Source organism: Eriocheir sinensis, unplaced genomic scaffold (genome assembly GCF_024679095.1).
Source record: "Eriocheir sinensis breed Jianghai 21 unplaced genomic scaffold, ASM2467909v1 Scaffold129, whole genome shotgun sequence".
In the NCBI taxonomy this organism is placed as follows: domain Eukaryota; kingdom Metazoa; phylum Arthropoda; class Malacostraca; order Decapoda; family Varunidae; genus Eriocheir; species Eriocheir sinensis.
In genome coordinates this window covers 638,588-662,415 of record NW_026110617.1, presented here as the reverse complement: position 1 = coordinate 662,415, position 23,828 = coordinate 638,588, and the positions used below count along the sequence as shown (strand labels likewise).

At 44.0% G+C, this 23,828-nt stretch overlaps 2 protein-coding genes across 9 annotated transcripts; both read left to right on the top strand.

Annotated features, from left to right (window-relative positions):
- Positions 1–91: 91 nt before the first annotated feature.
- Positions 92–12,295, top strand: LOC126989758 (uncharacterized). Of its 5 annotated transcripts, none has more exons than XM_050848370.1 (7): positions 103–503; positions 826–951; positions 3,759–3,921; positions 4,446–4,535; positions 5,157–5,329; positions 10,010–10,119; positions 10,411–11,666. In XM_050848370.1, the coding sequence occupies exons 3-7, from the start codon at positions 3,843–3,845 to the stop codon at positions 10,541–10,543; spliced, it is 585 nt and encodes a 194-aa protein (XP_050704327.1). In that variant the 5' UTR covers positions 103–503; positions 826–951; positions 3,759–3,842; the 3' UTR covers positions 10,544–11,666. The 5 variants fall into 5 exon arrangements, 4 of the variants coding, with proteins under 4 accessions (XP_050704329.1, XP_050704327.1, XP_050704328.1 ...); XM_050848371.1 differs by having other exon boundaries at positions 784–951; XR_007743672.1 differs by lacking the exons at positions 826–951; positions 10,411–11,666 and adding exons at positions 11,684–11,749; positions 12,266–12,295 and having other exon boundaries at positions 105–503.
- LOC126989757 (uncharacterized) lies at positions 11,758–23,826 on the top strand. Of its 4 annotated transcripts, none has more exons than XM_050848368.1 (7): positions 11,768–12,459; positions 14,872–14,984; positions 15,483–15,571; positions 16,199–16,277; positions 16,919–17,179; positions 19,935–20,108; positions 23,270–23,826. In XM_050848368.1, coding segments are annotated over exons 2-6 (504 nt in total). In that variant the 5' UTR covers positions 11,768–12,459; positions 14,872–14,911; the 3' UTR covers positions 19,937–20,108; positions 23,270–23,826. The 4 variants fall into 4 exon arrangements, with proteins under 4 accessions (XP_050704323.1, XP_050704322.1, XP_050704325.1 ...); XM_050848367.1 differs by having other exon boundaries at positions 11,769–12,459; positions 19,935–20,021; XM_050848366.1 differs by lacking the exons at positions 19,935–20,108; positions 23,270–23,826 and adding an exon at positions 18,596–19,928 and having other exon boundaries at positions 11,758–12,459; positions 14,878–14,984.
- The last annotated feature ends 2 nt before the right edge of the window (positions 23,827–23,828 follow it).

Sequence of the window (23,828 nt, the reverse complement as noted above, 5' to 3'; positions counted from 1 at the left end):
GAAAGGAAGGAAGAAGAAAGGCAGAAAGAAAGGAGGAGAAAGAGAAAAGAGAGAGAAAGGAAGAAAGAGAAAAAAATAGAACCGCTAGAACGAAGAGAGAGATACGAACGGAGGAAAAGAAGAAAAGGGATGAAAAAAGAAAGAGCAAGGAAGATAAGGAGACAAAAGAGGAAGAGAAAATGCAAAGAGAAAGAAAGAAAAGAGGAAGAGACAAAAGAAAAAGGAAAAAGGAAACCGCTAGAACGAGGAGAGAGATACGAACGGAGGAAAAGAAGAAAAAGGATGCAAAAAAGAAAGAGAAAGGAAGATAAGGAGACAAACGAGGAAGAGAAAAGGCGAAGAGAAAGAAAGAAAAGAGGAAGAGACAAGGGAAAAGAAAAAAAGGAGCCGCTAGAACGCGTCGACTCGGTTTGTTTACGTTTTGCCGCGGGGAGTTGCACGTGTGGGCGGCGTTCAAAAGATCTACGTTTATTTCACGTTCCTGACCTCGCCCGCCTATAAAAGTAAGTAAGCCTATGGGAGAGACCTTGGGGCATCGGTAAGCTTATAGTAGGGCGGTCTAGTGGAGCGGTAGACTTATAAATATGGGTGCTAGGTGATTGTAAGGTAAAATTTTCTACGTTACTCTCTTCCTTCCTCCTCCTCTTCCTCTCTCTTCCCTCTTCCTGCAGACCTTAAATTTGAGTGTAAGGTCAAGTTTAAGGCTTATGCTATAGCTGCTACTACTACTATAGGTGCGCGTCGCCTCAGAGCTCATCTTTGTCACATCCTGCGTTGTAACAGGACGGGCGTGACATCGGAGTTACCACAGTGTGCCTTCCCCAGGTCCTCGTTGCTCCAGGGCGTAGCTCCGTTATCCTGGGGGGCCTATGGGGGTGCGGGGTACAGGCACCCATCGCTCCGGGACACCTTGCCTCAGTGCTCATCTCTGTCAAATTAAAGACTCAAGAGGTAAGCTAGTGACAGGTGAAGTTTGGGGTCTAGACTCTAGAGCATAGCTACTCATTGCCTTGGTGCTCATCACTGTCACATTGGGTTACTACAGTGTGTTCCTTACCCAGGGGTCCTGAGGTACACCTATGAACCCCAGGAAGGATGAACAGCTCAATACTAAGTTACATGAAGAGAGAAGGAAGGAAGTGAAAGAAAGGTTTAATATATAAACAGATGATTGAAACAGCATTCAATTAATAAGACTGACTCAGCAAAATATTTAGGAAAGCGTGTGCACAGCCACCTCTGGCCAAGTTAATACTTACAACATGGATTACTTTTAGTCCCTGAATGCAGTGCATTAACAAGGGACTTCCTAGAAATAGAAGGGGGTTGAGAGGGAGCAAAGTCCCCCTGTTCACTAGGTTACGTAAAGTAAGGCTTGGTTAGTTTAAATATACTGGGCAGGCAGCGAGGGGTGGCGGGAATACACAGTGCAGGGCGGGGGTGGCCCACTACGCGGGCCGGTGTTGTGAAAAATGCCTCCTGCAGAAATGGGTGGCTCTGGTGTCCACCATGCATGGGGCAATACACAGCAGGAAAACATTAATATGCCTGGTTTTGTTCTGGTTTGTCCACTTTTTTCCTCAATAAGCTTGGGTGTGATTCTAGAGATTTTGGATAAGTAAGTCATTGGCGTCCAACGCTCACTGGGGGAACACACACACAGCGGCAAAAAACAATAATTTGCCTGGTTTTGTTCTGGTTTGTCCACTTGTGATCTTGGTGAGCGCTGAGTATAATCAGTAAGCAAGTTGAACCTCTCTGTCAGCTATGTTGAGGCAGTGGGAGGTGACGGGTGTACAACAGGCATTGAAAAGTCAATCAAATAGTGATATCTGGAAATGAATACTATCTCCATAATAAACAGCATCATATTTTGTCCAGAAATAAGCAGTCAGCATCTCAAAATTAGTAGGCGACCCTCTCATGAATAATCCCTCCTGAGGTTTTGTGCCCCGGGAGGCCTGGAATGCCTGTGAATATGAGTTGATGGTGGCAGGAATGCATATTCCTGAAGTCTGTACGGGTGTGTTCCGCCTATTCTTGAACAGGACAGGATAGATTATTATTATTATTATTTCTTTTTTTTTCTTTTTTTTTTTTTTTTTTACATCTCCGCCTGTAACTCCGGTAGGCTTTCTTCAGGGGCCTGGATGGTGGTCGGCCCAAGGCTGTCATGGCGCAGGCAATTTTTATAGTGGCGCCAGTTATGCTTGGCTCATGCTGCCCCCTTGAACTCATTCTTGAATCACTGGGCGGTTTCTTTTAGAGTCTGGATTGATGGGTGGTCTTCTGGACAGCATGTGGGTAGTCTGTGGCCACTTGGTGGTTAGGTTATGTAAGGTTAGGTAGGAAGTATAACAGGTAATGTTGAGCGGGAATCACAATGAAAGTATTTTCCAGAATGGCCCGTGGTTAGTTTTCAAGTTACAGCCGAGTGTCTTCACTCAGGAACCACATACCTGCAGAGACTTCAGGAATATGTGGCCCGGCGGTGTGTTTAGGCAGGAAGGCAAGGCAGACAGACTGGTTACATTGATAGCACTGTGTCTCCTGATGCAGGCAATGCTATTTTGTTCCTGGTGGCTCCCCTGTCTCTCTGTTGGCACCTTTTGTTCTTACTTACACTAAATATAAAGTAATAAAAAAGAAAGAAAAGCAAATGTGGTAAATGTGTAGTTTAGTTCTGCCACCTCAAAATATCACCATGATGTGAGAAGGCACACAAAACTAACTTAATAAAGTAATGGTAAATAAATGACAGTAATAATTGATAAATATATAACTGCTAATGAGTTAAATCTTAGTTATGTCATAAGTGCCATGCCAATTATTATTATCATTATTATTATTATCATCATCATCATCATTATCATCATTATTATTATTATTATTATTATTATCATTATTATCATTATTATCATTATTATTATTATTATTATTATTATTATCATTATTATTGTCATCATTATTATTATCATTATTATGATCATTATTGAAGGAAGGAATATAAGGTTCTAGTCTTTGGTAATTGTTGCTACTACTACTCCTACTACTACTGTTACTAACTAACCTAAAGTAACCTTGATAGTTTTGTTTTCTCCCTTGAAACAGTGATTGCCCAAAAATAATCATAAAGAAAAAAAGGAAAAAGAAAAGTCAGTCCAGGTATATAAATGTGTAGCATAGTTCAGCCACCTCAGAAAGCCACAACAAAACTAACCTAACCTTGCCTGGATAGTTTCGTTCTTTCTCCTGAAACTCTGAGAAGTTGTGCGTCAGTAAAACAGCCTTGCAAGCCTCCCTGCCTCATGTAACTGCCATGATGGGAAGGTTCACAAAACTAACGTAACCTTACCTGGATACATTTTCTCTCTCTGTCTCTTTAAACTCAGAATCTTGGTGTCAGTAACACAGCTTTCCTGCCTCATGTAACTCATAACACTGCCATGGTGGGAAGGTTCACAAAACTAACTTGACCCAACCTGGATACTTTTTCTCTCTCTTTCTCTTTAAACTCAGAATCTTGGCATCAGTAACACAGCTTTCCTGCCTCCTGTAACTCATAACACTGCCATGGTGGGAAGGTTCACAAAACTAATGTTACCTAACCTGGATAAGTTTTGTTTTCCTTCTCTCTGGAAAATAAACAATTGAAATACCTAAACAGAAATAAAGAAAGATGGCAGTGTGACCCTTCTTGTGTACCATGAACCTATAGGAAAGTATTATTATTATAACTCTGTGCCCTGTGTCCCCAGCTGTGTGAAGAAGCTGAGCAGCGTCTCCCTGGCCTGGGCGTGGAGTGAGCTGGTCCCCTCATCACCAGCACCATAGACCAGGGGATGAGGTGCTCCTGCCCTCCACCACCACCTGGGTGCTGGCACACCCTCCTGGGCAGACCAGAGGATGTCCACTGTGCTGGTGAGTGGCCTGACCCTTGCATCTCTCTGGGTCATCGTGGGTCATTTCAATTCTCTCTCTCTCTCTCTCTCTCTCTCTCTCTCTCTCTCTCTCTCTCTCTCTCTCTCTCTCTCTCTCTCTCTCTCTCTCTCTCTCTCTCTCTCTCTCTCTCTCTCTCTCTTTTTTTTCCCCCTTAAAAACAAGCTTGACCAACACTTCCTTCACCTCAGTATCACTAAAGTAGAAATGCAAAGTCTTGGTGCCATTTGATTAATGTAATTTCACTGAGGGCAGGTTTAAGGGCAGACCGCCCAGTGTGGACCATAAGGTGTGTGTGTGTGGTTTGAATATCTGTGTAAATCTCTCTCTCCCTGAGATCAGCAGCAGCAGCAGGCAAGGTCAAGGACTTCTGCCAAAATGTGTGACCCCAGCATGCAGTAAACTGTGATAAGGAACAATGTTTTGCCCTGTGTGTGTGTGTGTGTGTGTGTGTGTGTGTGTGTGTGTGCAATATGCCTACATGTTACCTATTGTCAATTTTTTAGGTCACTCCACACTCCTATCAAGGCCGTGCTGGACAGGCTCAGTGACGACTCAGACACACGTCAAATATCTTCCCTCAGAGGCACTGACAGGTACGCCAACACACTTTGTATGTCTTAGGAAGCAGGCTCACCATTCCTTGTATACATAATATTACTAGTATTATACTACTACTATTACTGCTACTATTACTACTACTACTACTACTACTAATAATAATAATAATAATAATATTGCTGGTTTTGTTACAAGAGATATATTATTACAGTTAGCCTTATAACTTCTGGACCTCTACTTATTTCACTATATTAACTGCTTTTTACATTGATTAACTTATTTTCTGCTCTCTCTGCTGCTCCCAGGCCACTCTTATGCTGCTGCTACTCAGTGGGATTCTGTTTACAATTCTAATTCTGTGGTTCTGTGTGTTGTGTGTGTCCTTGTATAGAGTCTCCTGAGGTTATTTGAGTCTCCCTTCACTTGCCCTCAGTAACCTTACACTCTGCCATAACCTCTGATACTCGTCAATGGGATTCTGTTTACAATTCTAATTCTCTGGTTCTGTGTGTTGTGCATGTCCTTGTATAGAGTTTCCTGAGGTTACTTGAGTCTCCCTTCACTTGCCCTCAGTAACCTTCCACTCTGCAATAACCTCTACTACTACTACTACTACTACTACTACTACTACTACTACTACTACCACCTCTCCGCAGGCATCCTGGCGGGGGGCACCTTTGACAGCCCAGGGCACACCTCCGCCCCTGCCAGCAACCTCATCACCCGACTGCTAGTTCAGGACCCAGCGCAGTGGTCTAACCCAGAAGAGATTGCTGCCACGAGTACCTGGCCCCCCCTGACCTTCAGCGACGACCCCGACCCCATGGAGGTAAGTTTAGGGGAGGGAAGGGATGGGAAGGGGAGGGGAGGAATGGAAAGGAAAGGGAAGGGAAGGAAGCATTTGTGTGTGTGTATTTACCTAGTTTACCTAAAGTTGTGATTTACAGGAACGGAGCTGTGCTGGTGCTGTCCTGCCTTTCCAACTACTTCCATCTAACTTGGCCATAAATGCGCTTATTGACTTAGCCTGCACCACTTCCCTCTCCAGGCCATTCCAGATCCCCACACATCTCTGTGGGAAGCTGTTCTTCTTGATGTCTCTTCTACAAATTCCTTTTCTCAACAGTTTTCCATTTCCTCTTAAGTTTCTCTCTTCTCTTATCAAGAGGTCATCTCTATCCGATTTCTCTAGACCATTCATCACCCTATACACCGCTCTTAAATCTCCTCTTTCTCTTCTACTTTCCAATGTAGGAAGGTTCAGCCTCAGCAATCTTTCCTCATTAGGCAGGTCGCTCAGACTAGGTGCCATTTTTGTTGTCGCTCTCTGTATCCTATCCAGTTTTCTAATGTGTTTCTTAAGTGATGGCGACCAAGCCACTGATGCATATTCTAGTCTAGGGCGTATCAAGGTCACAATTAATTTCCTTGCCATGTCCTCACCAAGGTATGTGAATGCTGCTCTGATGTTCTTCAGCAGGTTGTGTCTCAGCTGATAGTTTATTCACATGTCTCTCTGGAGACAAGTTCTCTGTGATCATCACTCCAAGGTCTTTTTCTTCTGTCTTCTTGTCTAACTTATCCTTACCCAACTTATAATGTCGCTCTACTCTCATTCCACTCTTTCCAAATTCAATAACTCTGCACTTTTGGGTATTAAATTCCATTTCCCACTTCCTGCTCCACCCCCACACTGTGTCCAGGCCTCTCTGGAGCAGCAAGCAGTCCTCCTCTTTTTCCACTCTTCTCATTATCTTAGCGTCATCAGCAAACAGACTCATATAGCTATCCACTCCTTTTATCATATCATTAACATATGCTGCAAACATAATTGGGGCCAACACAGAGCCTTGCAGAACTCCACTCATGACATTTTTCCAACTTGATTTCCTGTCTCTAATAGTTGTTCTCATCATTGTGTTCTTCAGAAAATCTTCCATCCACTTTAGAAGACCACCTCCTAATTTACCCACTGTCTCCAGCTTCCACATCAACCTGCTATGTGGCACCTTGTCAAAGGCCTTTTTCAAGTCCAGGTAGACAGCGTCAGGCCATCCATCTCTCTCCTGCACAACATCTATCCTCTCCTAAATCGGAACTGTCTTTCTGTGATGATTTCATTTTCCTGTAGGTGCTTCGTCCATTTCCTTTTCACAATTCTTTCTCATATTTTTGACACTATGCTTGTAAGGGAAGCTGGTCGATAATTAAGTGGGTCGTCTCTTCTTCCGCTCTTATAGATGGGGACTGTCAGCTTTTTTCCAGTCCTGAGGGACTACACCCTCAGCCAATGATCTTTCTTTAACTTTGTGTATTTTGTCCGCCAATTGATTCCTACACGCCTTCAGCACCCAGTTGGAAACACTGTCAAGACCCTGTGACTTCCTCACATCTAGATTATCCATTTCACTAGTTATCTCCTGCACTGTGATTTCTATGTCACACAGGCAGGGCCCTCTTGGGCCTATTCCAGTTGGTACGTCAAGCTCACTCTCTCTTGTGAATACTTCTTGAAAGCTTTTGTTCATTTCTTCCGCCATCTCCAACTCGTCCTCATACACCTCGCCATTAACTTTCAATTTTGTTATTTCCTCACGCTGTTTTAGTTTCCCGTTTATAAATCTGTAAAATAGCTTCGGTTGGTCTGTGCATTTGTCTATTATATCCCTATTGAAAATCAATCTTTCCTCTCTGCATATTCTAATATACTCATTTCTTTCTTGCTTATTAGGGATGTACCAATACCAAAATTTTGACCGATACCGATACCCCAATATTTGACCGATACCGATACCGATACCTGTGCATTATTTTTTTTCATACAACAATTCCAGCAGCTAAAAGGCAATACCAAATGTTAAGAAAAAAAAAAAATACTCGTTTTTTCCACCATAGAAGGGAAGAAAAAAAAGTAACCAGTGGTGGCCTGAAAAAAGGTGTCCATAGATCCGTAGCCAAACGTGCCGACCACTGCACCACGGAAACGCATATTAACCCTATACAGCGCGGCGAGGCAGCAGTGCATGGTTAACCCAAATGTTAAAACCCACCCCCATTTTCGACAAGGGGCGAGGGAGGAGGCGCCTCGTGAGGTCTAGTTGACTCAGCAAGGTTAGCTTTACCTTAATTGCCGTACATTTAGGCAGCCCTGGCAGCATGCCCCGTTGCGGGGTGACCGTCTCACTGACTGAGGCAGGCAAATGAGGCGAGTGGAGGGGCCGCCAATCCCGCGCCGAAGCTACTAAACCTGTATTGTACGCGTCCGCGGTACCAAAGGCTATATTGTATACCAAGTATTATATACTTGTATTCAAAGTAATATGAATCTTATCGTTTAAAGTGATGAAAATTAAATCGCGGGAAATTCCAAACTACGTAGTATCATGATACTGGATAATTACACTTTTCTAATATTTTTTTCAACAAATTAGAAAATCCAATTTCTGTTGAACAAAATTATTTGCAACGAGTGACATGCGACATACAAAACTCCTTCAAGTATCGGTAGTATCGGCAGAAAATCAGCCGATACCGATACCGATACTCTTAAAATGTGACGATACCACCGATACTGATACCGATACATTGGTACATCCCTATTGCTTATATAGTTCCCAGACATTCTGCCGCTTCACTCTGCTCCACCTTCGCCACGCTTCCTCTTTCTTTCTCCTTGCTTCTTTGCATCTCATGTTGAACCCGTCCTTCTTTCCCCTGCAACTCTCCTTCACTTTTGGCACATACTTCTTGACTCCTTCATTGTAAATCTCTAATAATATATTCCAGTCTGTGGTTTCAAAATATTTCCCCAGTTCAGAGTAGGTAGTTTTGCCAAAATTATAACTTCCAATTCTGTGTCTTTCCTTCCTTGCTTCTCCTCTTTCTTGTTTTATCTCAAACTGAATCACCACATGATCACTTTTTCTAATTGGTAAGTTATAGTCAATGTTTTCAATCACATTTACTTCATTTGTGAAAACTAAGTCCAGGCTAGATAGCTCATCCTGTCCACTATACCTTGTGAAATCTGATGCCCACCGGGTCACTGTATTCTCCATCATCAGCTTTAGTAACACATTACCCCGTGCTTCCCCTTGTTGTCCAGTCTTCCCAGCTTACTTCTTTACAATTAAAGTCTCCCATAATCGTTAATTTGTTGCACGCTTTCATCATGTTGTCCAAACAGATTCTAGTATCTCCTAGCATGTTATAGTCCTCCACTGACCATGATGAGGTCTTAGGCGGCACATACACAACTACATATATGTGTGTGTGTGTGTGTGTGTGTGTGTGTGTGTGTGTTTACTATATATATATAAACTTCCTCACTCTCTCTTTCTCTCTCTCTCCAGGGGCCTCTGTGGTGCAGTGGTTAGCACACTCGGTTCACAACTGAGAGAGCCCGGGTTCGATTCCCGGGCGGAGTGGAAACATTTGGGCGGCTTTTCCGATACCCTACGCCCCTGTCCACCCAGCAGTGAATGGGTACCAGGTATTAATCGGGGGTTGTGTCCTGTCTCCTGGAATATGTTCCCTACTATAATTCCTTCTCTTCCTGTCTCTCTCCGGCATATGACCACAGATGTTTCTCTCTCTCTCTCTCTCTCTCTCTCTCTCTCTCTCTCTCTCTCTCTCTCTCTCTCTCTCTCTCTCTCTCTCTCTCTCTCTCTCTCTCTCTCTCTCTCTCTCTCTCTCTCTCTCACACACACACACACACACACACACACACACACACACACATCTTCCCTTCCCTCTCTCTTCCCTTCCTTTCCCTTCCCATCCATTTCCTTCCCCTTCCTTCCCTTTTCTCCTCTTCCCTTCCCTCCCCACACATTCCCCCTCCCCACATACTCTCTCCCCTTCCCTACCTCCCCCTACACCCTCTAACCCCCCTCTCCCCAGAACAAGGTCTTGAAAATCCTCCCTTCCCTTCCATTCCCTCCCCTTCCCTCCCTTCCCTTCCTCCTCCCCCTCTTCCCCTCCCCCCTACACCCCCTAACATCCCCTCTGCCGTACAAAGGCAGAAAGCATTAACTCCAAGATCCTTGTGCTGAGAAAATCGATGGTAAAGATTTGAGCTCACAATTTTTTTACTATATACATCTGCTGCCTATAATTTTGTAAAGCTATAGATTGACACATGTACCCTTGATTCATGGTATTAGATTCCTGATAATCATTAGTAAATAGCCAAATTTGTTGTCCAAAGTACACCAACTACTACTCTGTGTGGAGATAATGTATTTTGCTTTGTGGTCACTTCCTGCAGGTATTACCAGACTATTGTGGTGAAATGTTGTTTGTCCTTTTTAGGAGGTAAAACACGTTATCTCCACCGTGTTTAGTTTGTAGAATAATAGAGATTAAATGAGTCTGGTGTAATATTTTGATAGTATTATTAACTTGACCATTGTGGCAAATAGTAAGCAAGCAGACATAATCTAAAAGGCATTCATGATTAGAAATGGGTCTTGATGAGGACAGTAACAGGTCATGTCTTGCCTTACAGTGTTCCTGTGACCACGAGTACCACAAGAACAGCGCTGTGCTCCCTGTGGAAGGCTGTGACCTGCCCACCGTCACGGCCGGAGGTCACCAGGAGCAACACAGCAGCAGGAGGTCAGGGTCAGGCTTTGGGGGTGGGAAATGACGCCACTCAATGTAATAATATTTGTGTAGATGAATTGTTATTTCTTTCACTCAAGCTTATTTGTTCTTGTTTATGTAAAAACAGTTTTTACTCTAATGTCTTTACCCTCCCTCCCTTTTACTTATTTTTTTGTTTTTATTTATTGTCCTTGAGCTGCCTCCCTCGCTGTTAAGATAAAGTAATCTCACAGTCCACTTACCCAAGAACTGAACATCACCAGCAACAGTCTTCACCCTGATGCCTTCACCCTTCCTCCACAGCCCGGCAGCCAAGAGGAGGAAAACAGCCAAGAAGGGGACGACTTTGAGTGTTATGAGGAGGAAAACAGCCAAGGAGTGGGACGACTTTGAGTGTTACGAGGAGGAAAACAGCCAAGGAGTGGGACGACTTTGAGTGTTACGAGGAGGAAAACAGCCAAGGAGTGGGACGACTTTGAGTGTTACGAGGAGGAAAACAGCCAAGAAGTGGGATGACTTTGAGTGTTACGAGGAGGAAAACAGCCAAGAAGGGGACGACTTTGAGTGTTACGAGGAGGAAAACAGCCAAGGAGTGGGATGACTTTGAGTGTTACGAGGAGGAAAACAGCCAAGAAGGGGACGACTTTGAGTGTTACGAGGAGGAAAACAGCCAAGAAGGGGACGACTTTGAGTGTTACGAGGCCGAGAGCAAGACCAGTGAGGCGGAGGGCTGTGACGGGGCGGACCACCCCATGCCCGCCCAGCACTTCCAGCTCCCACTCAGAACAGGGAAAAAAAATGTCCGGAGTGCAAGGAGGAGTTTTCCACGAAGAAGGCCGCCCTGAGCCACCGCTGCCACCAGACCAAGAGGAAGGAGCGTGAGAAAGTGACCTACTCCTGCAAGGGCTGCCTGTGTAGGTTCCTGCTGCGGAGGGAGTACTTGAAGCATGCCGACGCCTGCTGCAAGAACACTCCCGTCACCTGTAATCTGTGCCTGGTGAGGAGAGGACACACTCACTTCTTTCTCACTCTGCTGTCACCCCTGTGGTATGAATGTGATGTCTGTTATCCATGTCTGTATCTGTGTCTATATCCATGTCTGCCACAGTCTGCAGTGATCCAGCTGATACAGAAAGACCCCAAAATCTACTTGGCTGTGGTACCTCCTTAGCAACTGGGTAGAGAGTTGTCTTCCCGTCTGGCTGGTCGTGGGTTCAGTCCCCAGCACCGGAGAGTTTATTTCCCTCTTTCCAGGCTAGATCAATTGCTTGTGTTTCAAGTCACTGAGACAATGTATAAATAAATACATTGAAGAAGCTTTCAGTGCACATCAGATACGTGTAATCCTAAGCTCAACCTGAGGCATGGTGATTCTATAGGGCTGAAAAGTGTAGCAGCAATTTCTGCTGCACCCACAGCCATGGTATCTTTGATGGACGCTTCTCTGCCTTTCCTCATGTGTGTAACTTGTCACTGATATGGATGTGGACCTGAACATTGACGTGGATCACACACAAATGGATGCCCAGCTGAATGTTGAACTCATAGGTAGTGTATTGTTCTCTCTTTTCCTCAGGTAAAGTTACCCAGTGCTGCTTACCTGCCTGGCCACCTGGCTGCCCTGAAGCCTCCTCTCAGCAAGGTGAGAGATTACTATTGCTGTTGAGTAAGTGAAGGTTGGGGCATGCACTAAGCTGTGCATGGCCTTAGTGCTCGTCTCTGTGTCATTGGCCCTTGAACTTGTTATAGCTAACAAGAACCCGTCACTCTGGGACACAGAGCCAGTGTGAAATCTGTGCTGCTACTTTCCCCAGATACCCATTTATCCTCCAGCCTGAAAGAGAGGATGAACAGCCAGGGGAGCCGGGCGCTGGCTGACCAGAGCCAGGATCAAACCCGGGCCATGGATTCAGAGCTAGGAATGCTAACCATTACACCACCTGAGACTGTAGAGGCCAAGGCAGACAGGGAATCAATAGGAGAGTGTAACAAAACAGACTACACTAAAATCAGACTGAGAAGTGGAGAAAGTTGGGACAGACCTCTTGTCATGCAGTGTAGCTATTATCAGCTAAAGATGATGACAACATGTTTTTTGTGTAGATTGTGACGTTGTTGGTGGCTGATGCGTGTGTTGAGGCTTCCCTGTCCCTTGCAGGGCAGCACCTTGTGTGAGGCGTGTGGCCAAGGGTTCAGCAGGAAGGAGGCGCTCCAGCGGCACGAGGCGAGAGTCCACGGGAAGGCCCACGGCAGCCACCAGTGTGGCCGCACCTTTCCCCACACCTCCCTGCTGGCCTAGCACCTCAGGCCACACCAGGGATGCACTTGTCCGGAATGTTCCAAGGTGTTCAGGTAGGCTGCAGGGAGTGGTACCTTTTATTCCTTGTTCTGTCAGCTGCATGTCTCCCCCCAGGGGTGAAAGTAAGATTAGATTCTTGCCGGTACTGTCTTCAAAAGTGTACCCCTGCGTACAGGCTGTAGACGGCTGTATATCTCTTACCAGTACGGCGTACCACTGCGTACCGGCTTACTGTCACCCCTGTCTCCACCCCCATCCAACACCTTGCTGCTCATGGCTTTCTGTGCCTTTCTTTCTTCATCCTAAGCAACTTCAATTCTTTTCATTTTTTCCTTCACATCGCTGTCTGATTTTGCCTTATTGTTATGTCAATGAGTGAGATCTTTCTTCTTTACATTTTTTATTTCCCCATTTAGTAAACTGACTTTCCTTTCTTTCTTCAATCTAAGTCCATCCCTATGCTGTCCAACTCCCTAATGAGGTGCCAAGTTTATGAAAAATGTATATTAGAGCAAAAATATTCTTGAAGGTCCCCGCAGTCATCTATACTAGTCATGTATCGGATATCCACATCCGCGGAACATCCGTATATTTTTTTGCATCCGCATCCGCATTTCTGATAAATGAAACATCCACATTCATATTTGTGATGAAATAAACATCCACATCTGCATCTGCACCACACAAAGAAGATGTTGTGGATATATTTTAATCATTACAGAGTCACAGACTTAGAGATCACCATGCAGACTACAGAGTACAGAGCTTGCAAAGTTGAAGAAAATTAATTAATGCATGTTAATTTTCCACTAAAATTACACCTTCTATTCATTTCCTTTCAAATTTACACAACCTAATGTGTCAAGAATTTTGTGGAAGGGCACAAGGAAGGAGATCATTTTACATAGTAACTGTGTAATATATATGTATCATGTAAATTTCTAAAAGTATGTACCTATGCATGTATTGAAATATGTAACTGTATGTACTATATATATAATATTGCGTAGGTATGAAGGGAAGCAGCCTGGCCGGCAGAGAGAGAGAGAGAGAGAGAGAGAGAGAGAGAGAGAGAGAGAGAGAGAGAGAGAGAGTTCTGTGAGTGACCCTGGAGAGAGAGAAAGAGAAAGTTCCGCGCGTGACCCTGGAGAGAGAGGTCGCACTGTTCCTGCTGCCTCCCAGGTAAGGGCAAGTCAGGTTAAGCCTGGCGGCGTTCCGAGGCGCCCTGGGTGTAGTGGACCACGACCCCCTCCCTGGTCATCTCCTCGATCTCCAGCTGCATGTCAGACCCTTGTGCAGTGGCGTCGCGAGGGGCGGGGACTTATGTCCCCGGTGCAATACTTCTGGGGCGCCAAAGTGAAGATCAACCAGAGTTTTGTTCCGCATCCTGGTAACCTACAACATGTGTGGCTGCAACTCGTCATAAAGCTTTAAAATTACAAAATGCAGTGTTGTGTAACAAAAGCAGCTTACATCTTGCAATAGGTAGGTGGTGGCTGAGTGGTTAGTGTGCTGGCCTAGCATTCACTGCGTCATGGATAACGTCGGTTCGAATCCACACGCTACAACCTGGGATTTTTCAGTCACTGCCGAGTGGCCTAAGACTACCCACATGCTGTCCAGAAGACCACCCATCAACCCGGACTCTAGAAGATACCGTCCAGTGAATCAAGAATGAGTTCAGGGGAGCAGCATGAGCCAAGCATAACTGGCGCCACTATAAAAAATTGCCTGCGCCAAGAGGGGCTTGGGACGACCACCTGGGCCCTGAAGAAAGCCTACTGGCACTACAGGTAGAGATGTACAACAAAGAAAAAAAAAGTGCTATTTATTGAATTACCAAAATCATGAACACATCCGCATCCGTGAGGATGTCATAATCTGATATCCGCATCCGCATAATATGTAAATATGACATCCGCACACATCCACATCCATGAGGATGTCATAATTTGATATCCACATCCGCATCCGCAAAATATGTAAATATGACATCTGCATACACATCCGCATCCGCGGATCTAAAATATGACATCCGATACATGACTAATCTATACAACTGATTTTCGTTGAATTCTAATTAACTCGTCCGCTGTGATTAGCATGGATTTGGCTTTCACTGGTAGCCTGGAAACATATACGTATTCCCAGGTCTTTCTCTGCCTCTGTGGTGGATAGAGGAGTGTCTCCCATGTGGTATTGATGTGCTGGATATCCCCTTCCAAGGTGCAGGACTTTACATTTTTCTTCATTGGAATGTAGCAGCCACTTTGTTCCATTCCTGTATCTTGATGATGTTTTCTGGTAATAAATCCACAGTCAAGGGGTTAAAGAAGTCTTGATCTTAGAAGAACTCTTGCAGTGATCCGTGACACCCGGAAGGGGTGGGGCTCAGGGGACAAGTGGCCTGGTGTCTCTTGTGGTTATGAACAGACTCATGTTCATTGTTTTTCCCGGTGTTTCAGCTGCAGATCCAACCTCACGCTGCACCGCCGGGCCCACCACATGCGCCTACCACTGCACCGCCTGCAACAAACACTGGAAGTTCCACGCCAGCTACACCTACCACATGAAGAAGGTGAGGGAGGGCCAAGGGACCACTCACATCCACTGCCATGGCCTTGGAGAGTTAGGGTGTGGCTTGGAGACTGTTTTGGCACCTGTTTCAACACATCCTAAATGAGGGTTCATATTTACCTGATTTGATAGACCTAAATGTGGTTGATGCATTAATAAAAAAGGGGAGTCTTGCAGCAAATGAATGATCTGTAATTTCATGTATAGATTGGAAAGAACAAGAATCATTGAGCAATCAGTTCAGTTAGTTAAGTGTCTTTGTAACCAGTAAACAAGTGAAGGTGCGAGCATTGTGTGTAATCCCTTGGGGCCTATTTATCTATAGGGACCCCAAAATATTTAGAAATTAATGAATAAAGAATATTGTTAATCACTATTGTCAGTTAATCTAATCAAAGTGTGTATATGCAGGAGGGCCACACTATTGTGCTCCTGAACATAATCCAGCCTCAGAATACATGAGGCGGCAGTGTTTGTAAGCTTCACTTTGTCTCATCAGTTCCACGGGAGCAGCGGTGTGGCGGGTGCCGGCCGGTGGTGTGCTCTGCGTCAGCACTCCCTGACCTGCCGCGTCCACCACACTCAGAGGTAAACCAGGGGTGTTGTGAGCCCTAACAGTGGGCAGTAAGATGAGCCGTTGCATCTTTAATGAAGACTGAATTTATTCAACAAAGTTTGTTCATGAATATAAATAATACATATTTTTTTCTTGACAATTCATGTTGTCCTTTGATAGAACAATATTTAAAACAATGGTTAACATAATTTTATTTTGATGAAACAAAAGAATATTAAACACAAAACAATACCTTTTGCTTCTATTTGATACTAGCTATTGATATGTTTTGATGCAACAAACATTGGTGTGTTGAGCAAAGTGTTCACTGTTACCTTGTCTGCTCCCCTGAAGACCACCGGAGTGCTCACCGCTTCTTCTTGTTACCATTTAAACTTGTTTTTATATCAGACTATTCTGACTCCTTCTACAAGTGGTGGGTTAATAATAAAACAGTTTTCCTCTAGAAAGGTTTCAGTACATTTTTTGTGACCAGCTACTCTTTACTCTTGGCCTTGAATAATAATAAAATAAATATACTTTTATTTAAGCATGTATAGTGGGCTAAAGTGGGCAAATTCTTAGTACTCTATTTTATCAATAAAATGTTAGTATGAATTGGAGAGCGGGAAAATGCTCAATAGTTGTCACTTTTGCAGCACAGGGCAGGAGGCAGCTTTGGAAGACATGCAGGGGGTGGCAGGGAGGTCATGAAGCCACTCCCTGACAGTGCACCAGGTGAGTCTAAAGTGACAGCACCACAGCTCATCAAGGTGTTATAGGTGTGTGTGTGTGTGTGTGTGTGTGTGTGTGTGTGTGTGTGTGTGTGTGTGCCTAGGCTGGGTGCAACAGGGTGAGATGGGAAGCGAGCGGCATGGTCATCATCATAGTTAATTTTAGGGTACATTCAAATACATGACAGGCAGCAACTAATAGTGAAAATCAATAAAGGAAGGGCTGAATAAATTAGACATAACCCGTCTGCTGTGATTGGTACAGACTTGCTTTTCACTGTTAGCCTGGTAACATATACTTCCAGGTCTTTCTCTGTCTCTGTGGTGGATAGTGGAGTGTTTCCCATGTGGTATTGGTGTGCTGGATATCCCCTCCCAAGGTGCACGACTTTACGTTTTTCTTCATTGAATTGTAGCAGCCACTTTTTGCTCCATTCCTGTAGCTTGGTGATGTCTTCTTGTAGGAAATCCGCACTCAAGGGGTTAAGCCGGGAGTGGAAATTTGAGGCTCAGGAACGTGCCAAAGCTGCAGTTCAAACTCTTGTCTTCAGTGCCCCAAGCTGCTACACCTCCTTCCTCTTGGAGCTGATGCAAGGCTGTGATGAGAAATATTGTACACCCATGTCATCACCAAGTCTCCTGCAGGTTGTGGCTCCCTGCTCAGGCCTGCCCACCTCAGCAAGCAAGGAACTGACAGCCTTGTCCTGCTGTCAGAGATGAGGAAGATTCAAGTGTACCCACCTCCAAACAACTCCCACCAGGCGCCTCCTGCGGGGGAGATCATTGTGGAGGTGTTGGAGGACACGGATGCAGAGTACCAGTACATCATCTTGGTGGAGGACGCTGCCGTGGCCCACTTCACCATGACGGACACTGCTGCCACATGGAACACCTCAGGCCACCAGTGTAAGTGTTCTCTGTCAGTGTTGTAGTTAGGTTAGGTTAAGTTTAGGGTATCTTCAAACACATGATAGCCAGCACCTTATGGTATAAATCAACAAAGAATAGCCTCACTTTGTTGTATAGAAAGTGGGTGTTCATCACCCTGGCATTTGTATCTGTCACCTCAGTTCTTGAGCCTGTGATGGGTAAGAGCTTGGTACCCAGAGGTACTGCTAGTGTGACATCCAGGTCACCACAGTTTACCTACTCTAGATTTTCCCAGGTGCTCATTTCCTGACCTTCCTGAAAGGGGAGCATGAAGAGTTTGGTAGGCTGGGCGCCGACTGCTTCAGGCTGGGATTGAACCCAGGCCTGCTGGCTCATAGCTAGGCATGCCAACCACTGCACTGCTAAGGTGCCACTAAGTAGGAAATGGTAAGAATAAGCAGCAAATTATCATCATATCTCTAATACATGGTTTTATTTATCAAAACTACAAAATTGGTCAACTGTATAAATGAGTATATCATAACAATAACCTTTATAGAATATACATAAGGCAAACTTAAATAGCAAAAGAATTGTTTAGCATCAGTTATTCTGGCCCCAGTGATGCCTTGTAGCACATGCCTCTCTGTGTCCTCTTTAGAAGTCCAGTAGTCGCGTAATGCCGGGATGTGAAGGCCGGAGAAGAAACTTAGAAGTACAAGGAAAAGACATTATAAGTGATTACAAGTAGTTGTATGTGAGCATAAGTAGTTGTAAGTAATTATAAGTCACTGTAAGGCCATCATAGATGTGTAAGAAAATGTAAGTAGGTATTCTTGATCACAACCTATAACAGAGTACACCCCCCCCCCCCCCCTCAGACTACAATTACACAATATTGCGCAATGCCACGCCAAGACTTCCTGCCAGAGAACTTAACGTCTGTCATCCCTCCCTTTCCCCCCCTTCCCCCTACCAGCCCACGCACCTCGGAATTGTTACCAGCCCTTGCTTGTCAGTCCCCTATCAGTTAAAGTCATCCACCCATACATAGATTTTTTCCGCTGCTCCACATTAAATTTCGTCACCTTGCACGTTAAGTGACCGCACCCATATATAAACTACCCTAGTTTTCCCTTCATTTTGAATTAAACTGTGATAGATTATAAATCAGCTACTTGGCCCCCTTGTCTGCGCGACGGGGCTGCCCCAGGACAGGTATAAAAACACGGGGCAGCGTTTCCCGGGCAGACTCGAGGCTCACCCGCTGTGTTTTACAGGTATGTACGTGGCTCTCCCACTTTCGCCCCCCATTTGTTCCCCCCTACGTGATCCCCAGTTCAATTACCATCTCCCCTTTAGCCAATGTGTATCTTAATTACCCTGTAAATGCATTTCTGATCCCAGTAAACGAAATAAGGAGACTCGAGGCTCATCCGCTGTGTTTTACAGGTCCGGGCGACCCACTCCCTCTGCCACACACACCCCACACACACCTACACGAACCCGTGTATCCATCCCGATGTGTTCTTTTAGTTGTTGATCTCAATAATTCTCTTCTTTCCGCGGTAGGAGCTGTAGGAGATAGCCCGGTATGCGTTCTTGGAGCCATACCAGGGGTAGGAAATGGGGAGTCGAGTGCCCCTTAAAATTCCCTCCTGTACTCCTATTGCGGGAAAAATTGTGGGAGTATATAGGCCAGTAATCTGTGCTTTATCTGTAGTGTAAGACGTGTTAGTGAAATAAGAGGCTGTATGTTTGTCTTTACGACGGAGATGGTTCTCGTCGTGTATGGGCTGTAACGTTCCCCCTCTCTGAGTCTTTCATACATCATATGTACCTGGTTTTACAATAATTGTACACCCGCCCAAGGGTAAAGATTTCGTGGAGAATCCTCAGCCTTATTCTGGTTACCATTGTGAGAGGAGAAAACTAGAAATCAGTCGTGTGTCCATTCGCCCATTTCCGTCAGTTTCGGGTAAATCATGCCTTCTATGAGGAATTAATTGTAAACCGTGTCGTCAGGTATGCCTATGTATTACCTTCTAAACTAAGTCACAGGAATAAATGTAAGCACTCCTATATATAGGCCTTTATTTCTTGTCACTCCCCGTTGTGAGATTTGTCCGGCCAGCTGTGAGTTAAACTAACCATTTACCGCCCCCGAGTCTGCCCCGCTCACCTTGCTACCCTGCCCAAGGGATCAGAGTCTCGCTCTGGGTCATTTTAATCCCTCATTAAATCCTTAGTCCTTTATATACACATACTCTTAAGGCTCCCAGTGAGCTACCGGTGACATAGTTCATCGGTAGATCTCTGGGTGGTGGCAGCAAAACTACCCCCAGGGTGAGTCCCCCTTGTTTTTCCCCAGATATCCATTAGTTGAACTTCCTTTTTTTTTACATCATTTAGTGCCCCGAATTTCCGGGCACGACAGTCAGTAGTCAGAAGTGTGGTACAAATAGACAGGAGCAGCTTTTTTGACATTCAACAAGTCTTCTGTTCCAGAATACTTGCACCCAATAGCTGCCACACCATTACCATTTAAGTAATACTTGACACCATGAGTGGTTAGGTTGGGAAACTGGCCTTTGAGCTCTGGCACACTTCAGGTTACTGACTGATGGTGGTATTGAGAAAGAAGGGTGACAATAATTTCTTCCCTTTGAATGGTCCTTACAGATGTTGTCTATTGTCTGGTACTGTTGTCCTGATCAGCACTGGTGACAGGACATGTAGACGAAGCTAATACTCATTCTTGAGCTTGTAAGATCTCTTCCATATTTCACAGAGGCAGACAGTGACATGGAACGGGTATAAGATGGCGAAAGGCAGTAATGTATGGGAGATGATGATCCAGGCCGAGATGCCGCAGAAGGTGAGTTGTGTTGGGTGGGCGGGCATCAACGATGACGTCTGGAAGGAGCTGACCATCCACACGGCAAGACTTCACACCAGGAGGAAGGTAACCTGGAACAAAGCATGCCAAGATGAGACGTCCCCGCACACAGATACCTATTGTGTTTTTTTATTCATATATTATTGCCAGAATGACATTTAAGAAATCCCATTGATATCTTAATTGTAGTTTTCATTTCACTTTATGCATCCTCCTCAGAAAAGTAACCCTAGTTTAAAATGAGAGCTGCCAGAGCTCACAAGAGGTGTGATGGAGGAGGCAATATAATGTTGTCACCCTGAGTGGCCAAATGTACAGCAAGGGCAGAGTGGGAAGCTAGATAAAGCCTCAAGAAAGGTAGACTTAGGGTAAGGTGGGGTAAGTTGCCCCCTTTAAGAGAGATTGCCTGTTGTAGCCACGTTTTTTGCAATAGAATTAAAAAAAAAGTTTGTTGAAAGTTTAGTTTAGTATATATCTATGGTATATATTATATCCACTCATTATGATTTACACCTTATTATGATGACAATTTAAAAATAATAATAAAGGGGGCTTCTTACCCCGCATGTGGGGTAAAACGCCCACTGGGTAGGCCTTTTACCCCACTCTGGCTTACAATAATAAAACTCACAGAAACATAAGGAAAATAGTTTTTTCACATTATAGAAATATAATATGTATTCCCTTTTTGAAAACTATACCCTATAAATCTCTCTTGATGTGAAATATAGGAACACAATCAAATTTGTGTCTCCTAATGAGCAGAATGTAAAACTAAACATTTAATTAATTTTTAAAAGGTATCCCCTTCTTTTAGACTAGTAATATTAGACTAGCTTCCCTTTCTTCTGAATTTTTGTAACAAAAGGAACATCTATTTTCATGAAAAATATATGGAACTAAATATTCAATTAGTTTGATAAAGTATGTCCTTTCTGTTGCATATTGATATCTGAAACAGTTAAAAACACCAACTTCCTTATAGTCTCAAACTCAAGTGTTCACTTATGGATGCCTTTCAAAAACTTAAACAAATTATATTTATAGCAATACTGTAATGCCTAATCAGACTCACAGTTTTGACATACGTACAGATCTAGGCCTACTCCAGTTGTACATTCTGCATGTGGCCAATTTCTACAACCCTGACATCGGACCCATTTTTCTGAAGGTCTGCTATTAGCAAATAGTTCCCCACACACCAAACAAAGCCATTTGCCAATTTGCTCATAATGCAGTAAAAGGCCCACATGTGGGGTAAAAGGCCTCCCTGTGAGCAACTTACCCCAAAGGCACAGGGGGCCTCTTACCCTGGCAACTCATATATACACAAAATGTCACCATCTTTCCTACAAGTAAGTAGACAGAGTATAATGACATGCAATATGGTCTAGACATCTTAATTAGAGCAAGTATCCATAGCCATCAGGCTAACTCAAAAGTTCTTTGTTGTTAATTAGGTATCATTAAAATCACTGAAAACTTACAAGAAATTAGTCAAAAAGAAGAAATGTCCCCTTGTGGCCAGAGCAACGGTCCATTGTTTACTCCAGTAGTTCCTGTGAGCACAGAGAGTTGGCGTTGCCTACTTGATCATGTGACTGCTTGAGAAAAGAAAGAAAGAAAGACAAAACCAAGGGAGGCCTTTCACCCCAGGGGGGCATCTTACCCATAGCTGGGCCTTGTCGTGATAAGTTATCGCGATACTTTATCGCTGATAACAAAATCGGGTTATCGGCCATCCGCTACTTATTTGAATATATATCGGTATCTTCGTTACTTTTGTAACCAAACTAGCGATAATCGCTCCTTTTTTTCCGCCTCCCAGAAAAAAACGTTGTCTCCTCCCTACTGCGCATGTGTGGCCGGGCGCCCGGTGTTGTATGAAAAAACTTCGGGGTATGAAATATCTTCGGTGAAGAGATTTCATACATAGATCATCAACATTAAAACACTAGGTTATTTTTTTATGTTAGACTAAAAAATCAATATATCAAAGAGAAAAATCAGTTAACTTTGCCCAAAAAATTATTATTCACTCTCAAATTTGATATTCCATATTCGTTTGTGAGCATGCCATAGTATTGAAGGCACCCGGTGTTGTGTTATTTGGTGTCCCATCGTCAAAAGCTGGCGCTTTTGTTTACAAACACTGGTCTCTCGTGAACTGTGCATGTTCAGACCAGTAAGCGTAGCCCTAGTACGTTCATAATGCTTTTTAACACATTAAGAGTTGCTGGAAGGCTGAATCAGACATACAGTACCAACATCTTTGCTGTTTCTAGAACGACACTCTGTACATATAAATACAACTCGTACAGGGTGTTGTTCTAGAAACAGCGGAGATGGTGGTAGTGGTACTGGTCTGATTCGGCCTTCCAGCAACTCTTAATTACGGTTATAAAGCTTTGTAACACTGTACAGGTCTACGATTGCTGGTCTGAGCATGCGCAGTCCACGAGAGACCAGTGTTTTGACGGTGGGGACGCCAAATAATACAACACCGGTTCAGGCGTTTCTAGTATTACCGTCCATAGGTACGTACATGTCAATGTGTGATTTTCAGGTTTTGTAAGTTTTCTAAAATACAGATAATGGAAATTTGAATTCATGTATGTTTTTTATTTGAAATATCAATATAGTATCGTTTTCGCCTATCGGACTTCTCGCTAGCTAGTGTCGGAATTGTGGATTTATATCGGGTATCGGTTATCGGTTATCGCCTATATTTGTGTCTCCAGTTAATGAATATCGGTTATCACCGATAAGGTTTTCCATTATCAGTTATCGGTTATCGGGAATAAGGTTTTCTGTTATCGTGCCCAGCTATGATCTTACCCCCCCAACCTTACCCTACTAAGTATTGAGGTCACCAGCCTGAGTCTTGGGTGTCTAGCCATCATGGACTGGACTAGGTGATAGGAGGAAGTTATGAGGTTATGGAGGAGAAAAGTAATGCTCATTGAATTGGAATAGTTTGTTAAACATTTATTTACTTTCCACTAATATGACAACTTCCTGTTCCCACCTAGCCCAGTTCAAGGTAGCTCCTAACATTCGGTATCTAAGTTAGGGCCGGCAATGTGAATCCTTCATTAATAAGAGAATCATATTTGCATATCTCTGTTGTACATTCTCACTGACACAAGCCAGCAGGTGTAGATGTGTTTGTACATTGCAGGACCATTGAGATTATTTTTATTAAGTGGTGCAAAATTGTTTTCCAGGCCATCCAGGATGAAGGTGGTCTGCAGGGTGGTCTTACGGCATAGCAGCACCATTAACTATCAACCCTGAGGAGAGATGCGTCATTAGCTGGCAGGGCTCGCGGCACGGACAGTGGACAGCCAGTGGGCATGGCAATCAATTTTGAAGTGTTTCCTACAACTTGTAGCAGTGTCACCGATGAGCCCAACACCCTGAAAACGTTTCTTGCTTTAAAAGATGTAAATGGTAATGTCTCAAACAATATGGAGGATGCAGTTATTTGGGATGGAGAAAAACTACATGGAGCCATACAGTTTTCATGAAGAGGTCACTAGTGAAGAGAATGAAGTGCTAAGCTTGGAAGCTCTCAGTGCAAAAGCAGATGAATTAAATAAAGCTGTGCAAGGAATGAGTGAAGGAAAAGCAGGAAGAGGAGATGGCCTAGTTAAAGATGCTAGTGATTTCATACCTATTAAATTTAGTAGAAGTTCTGCATTGTAAGTAACACATCAAACCAATCACATCAATACACTTTACCATTTGGTGCTGTAAAATTAAATAAACCTTAAAGACAGTATT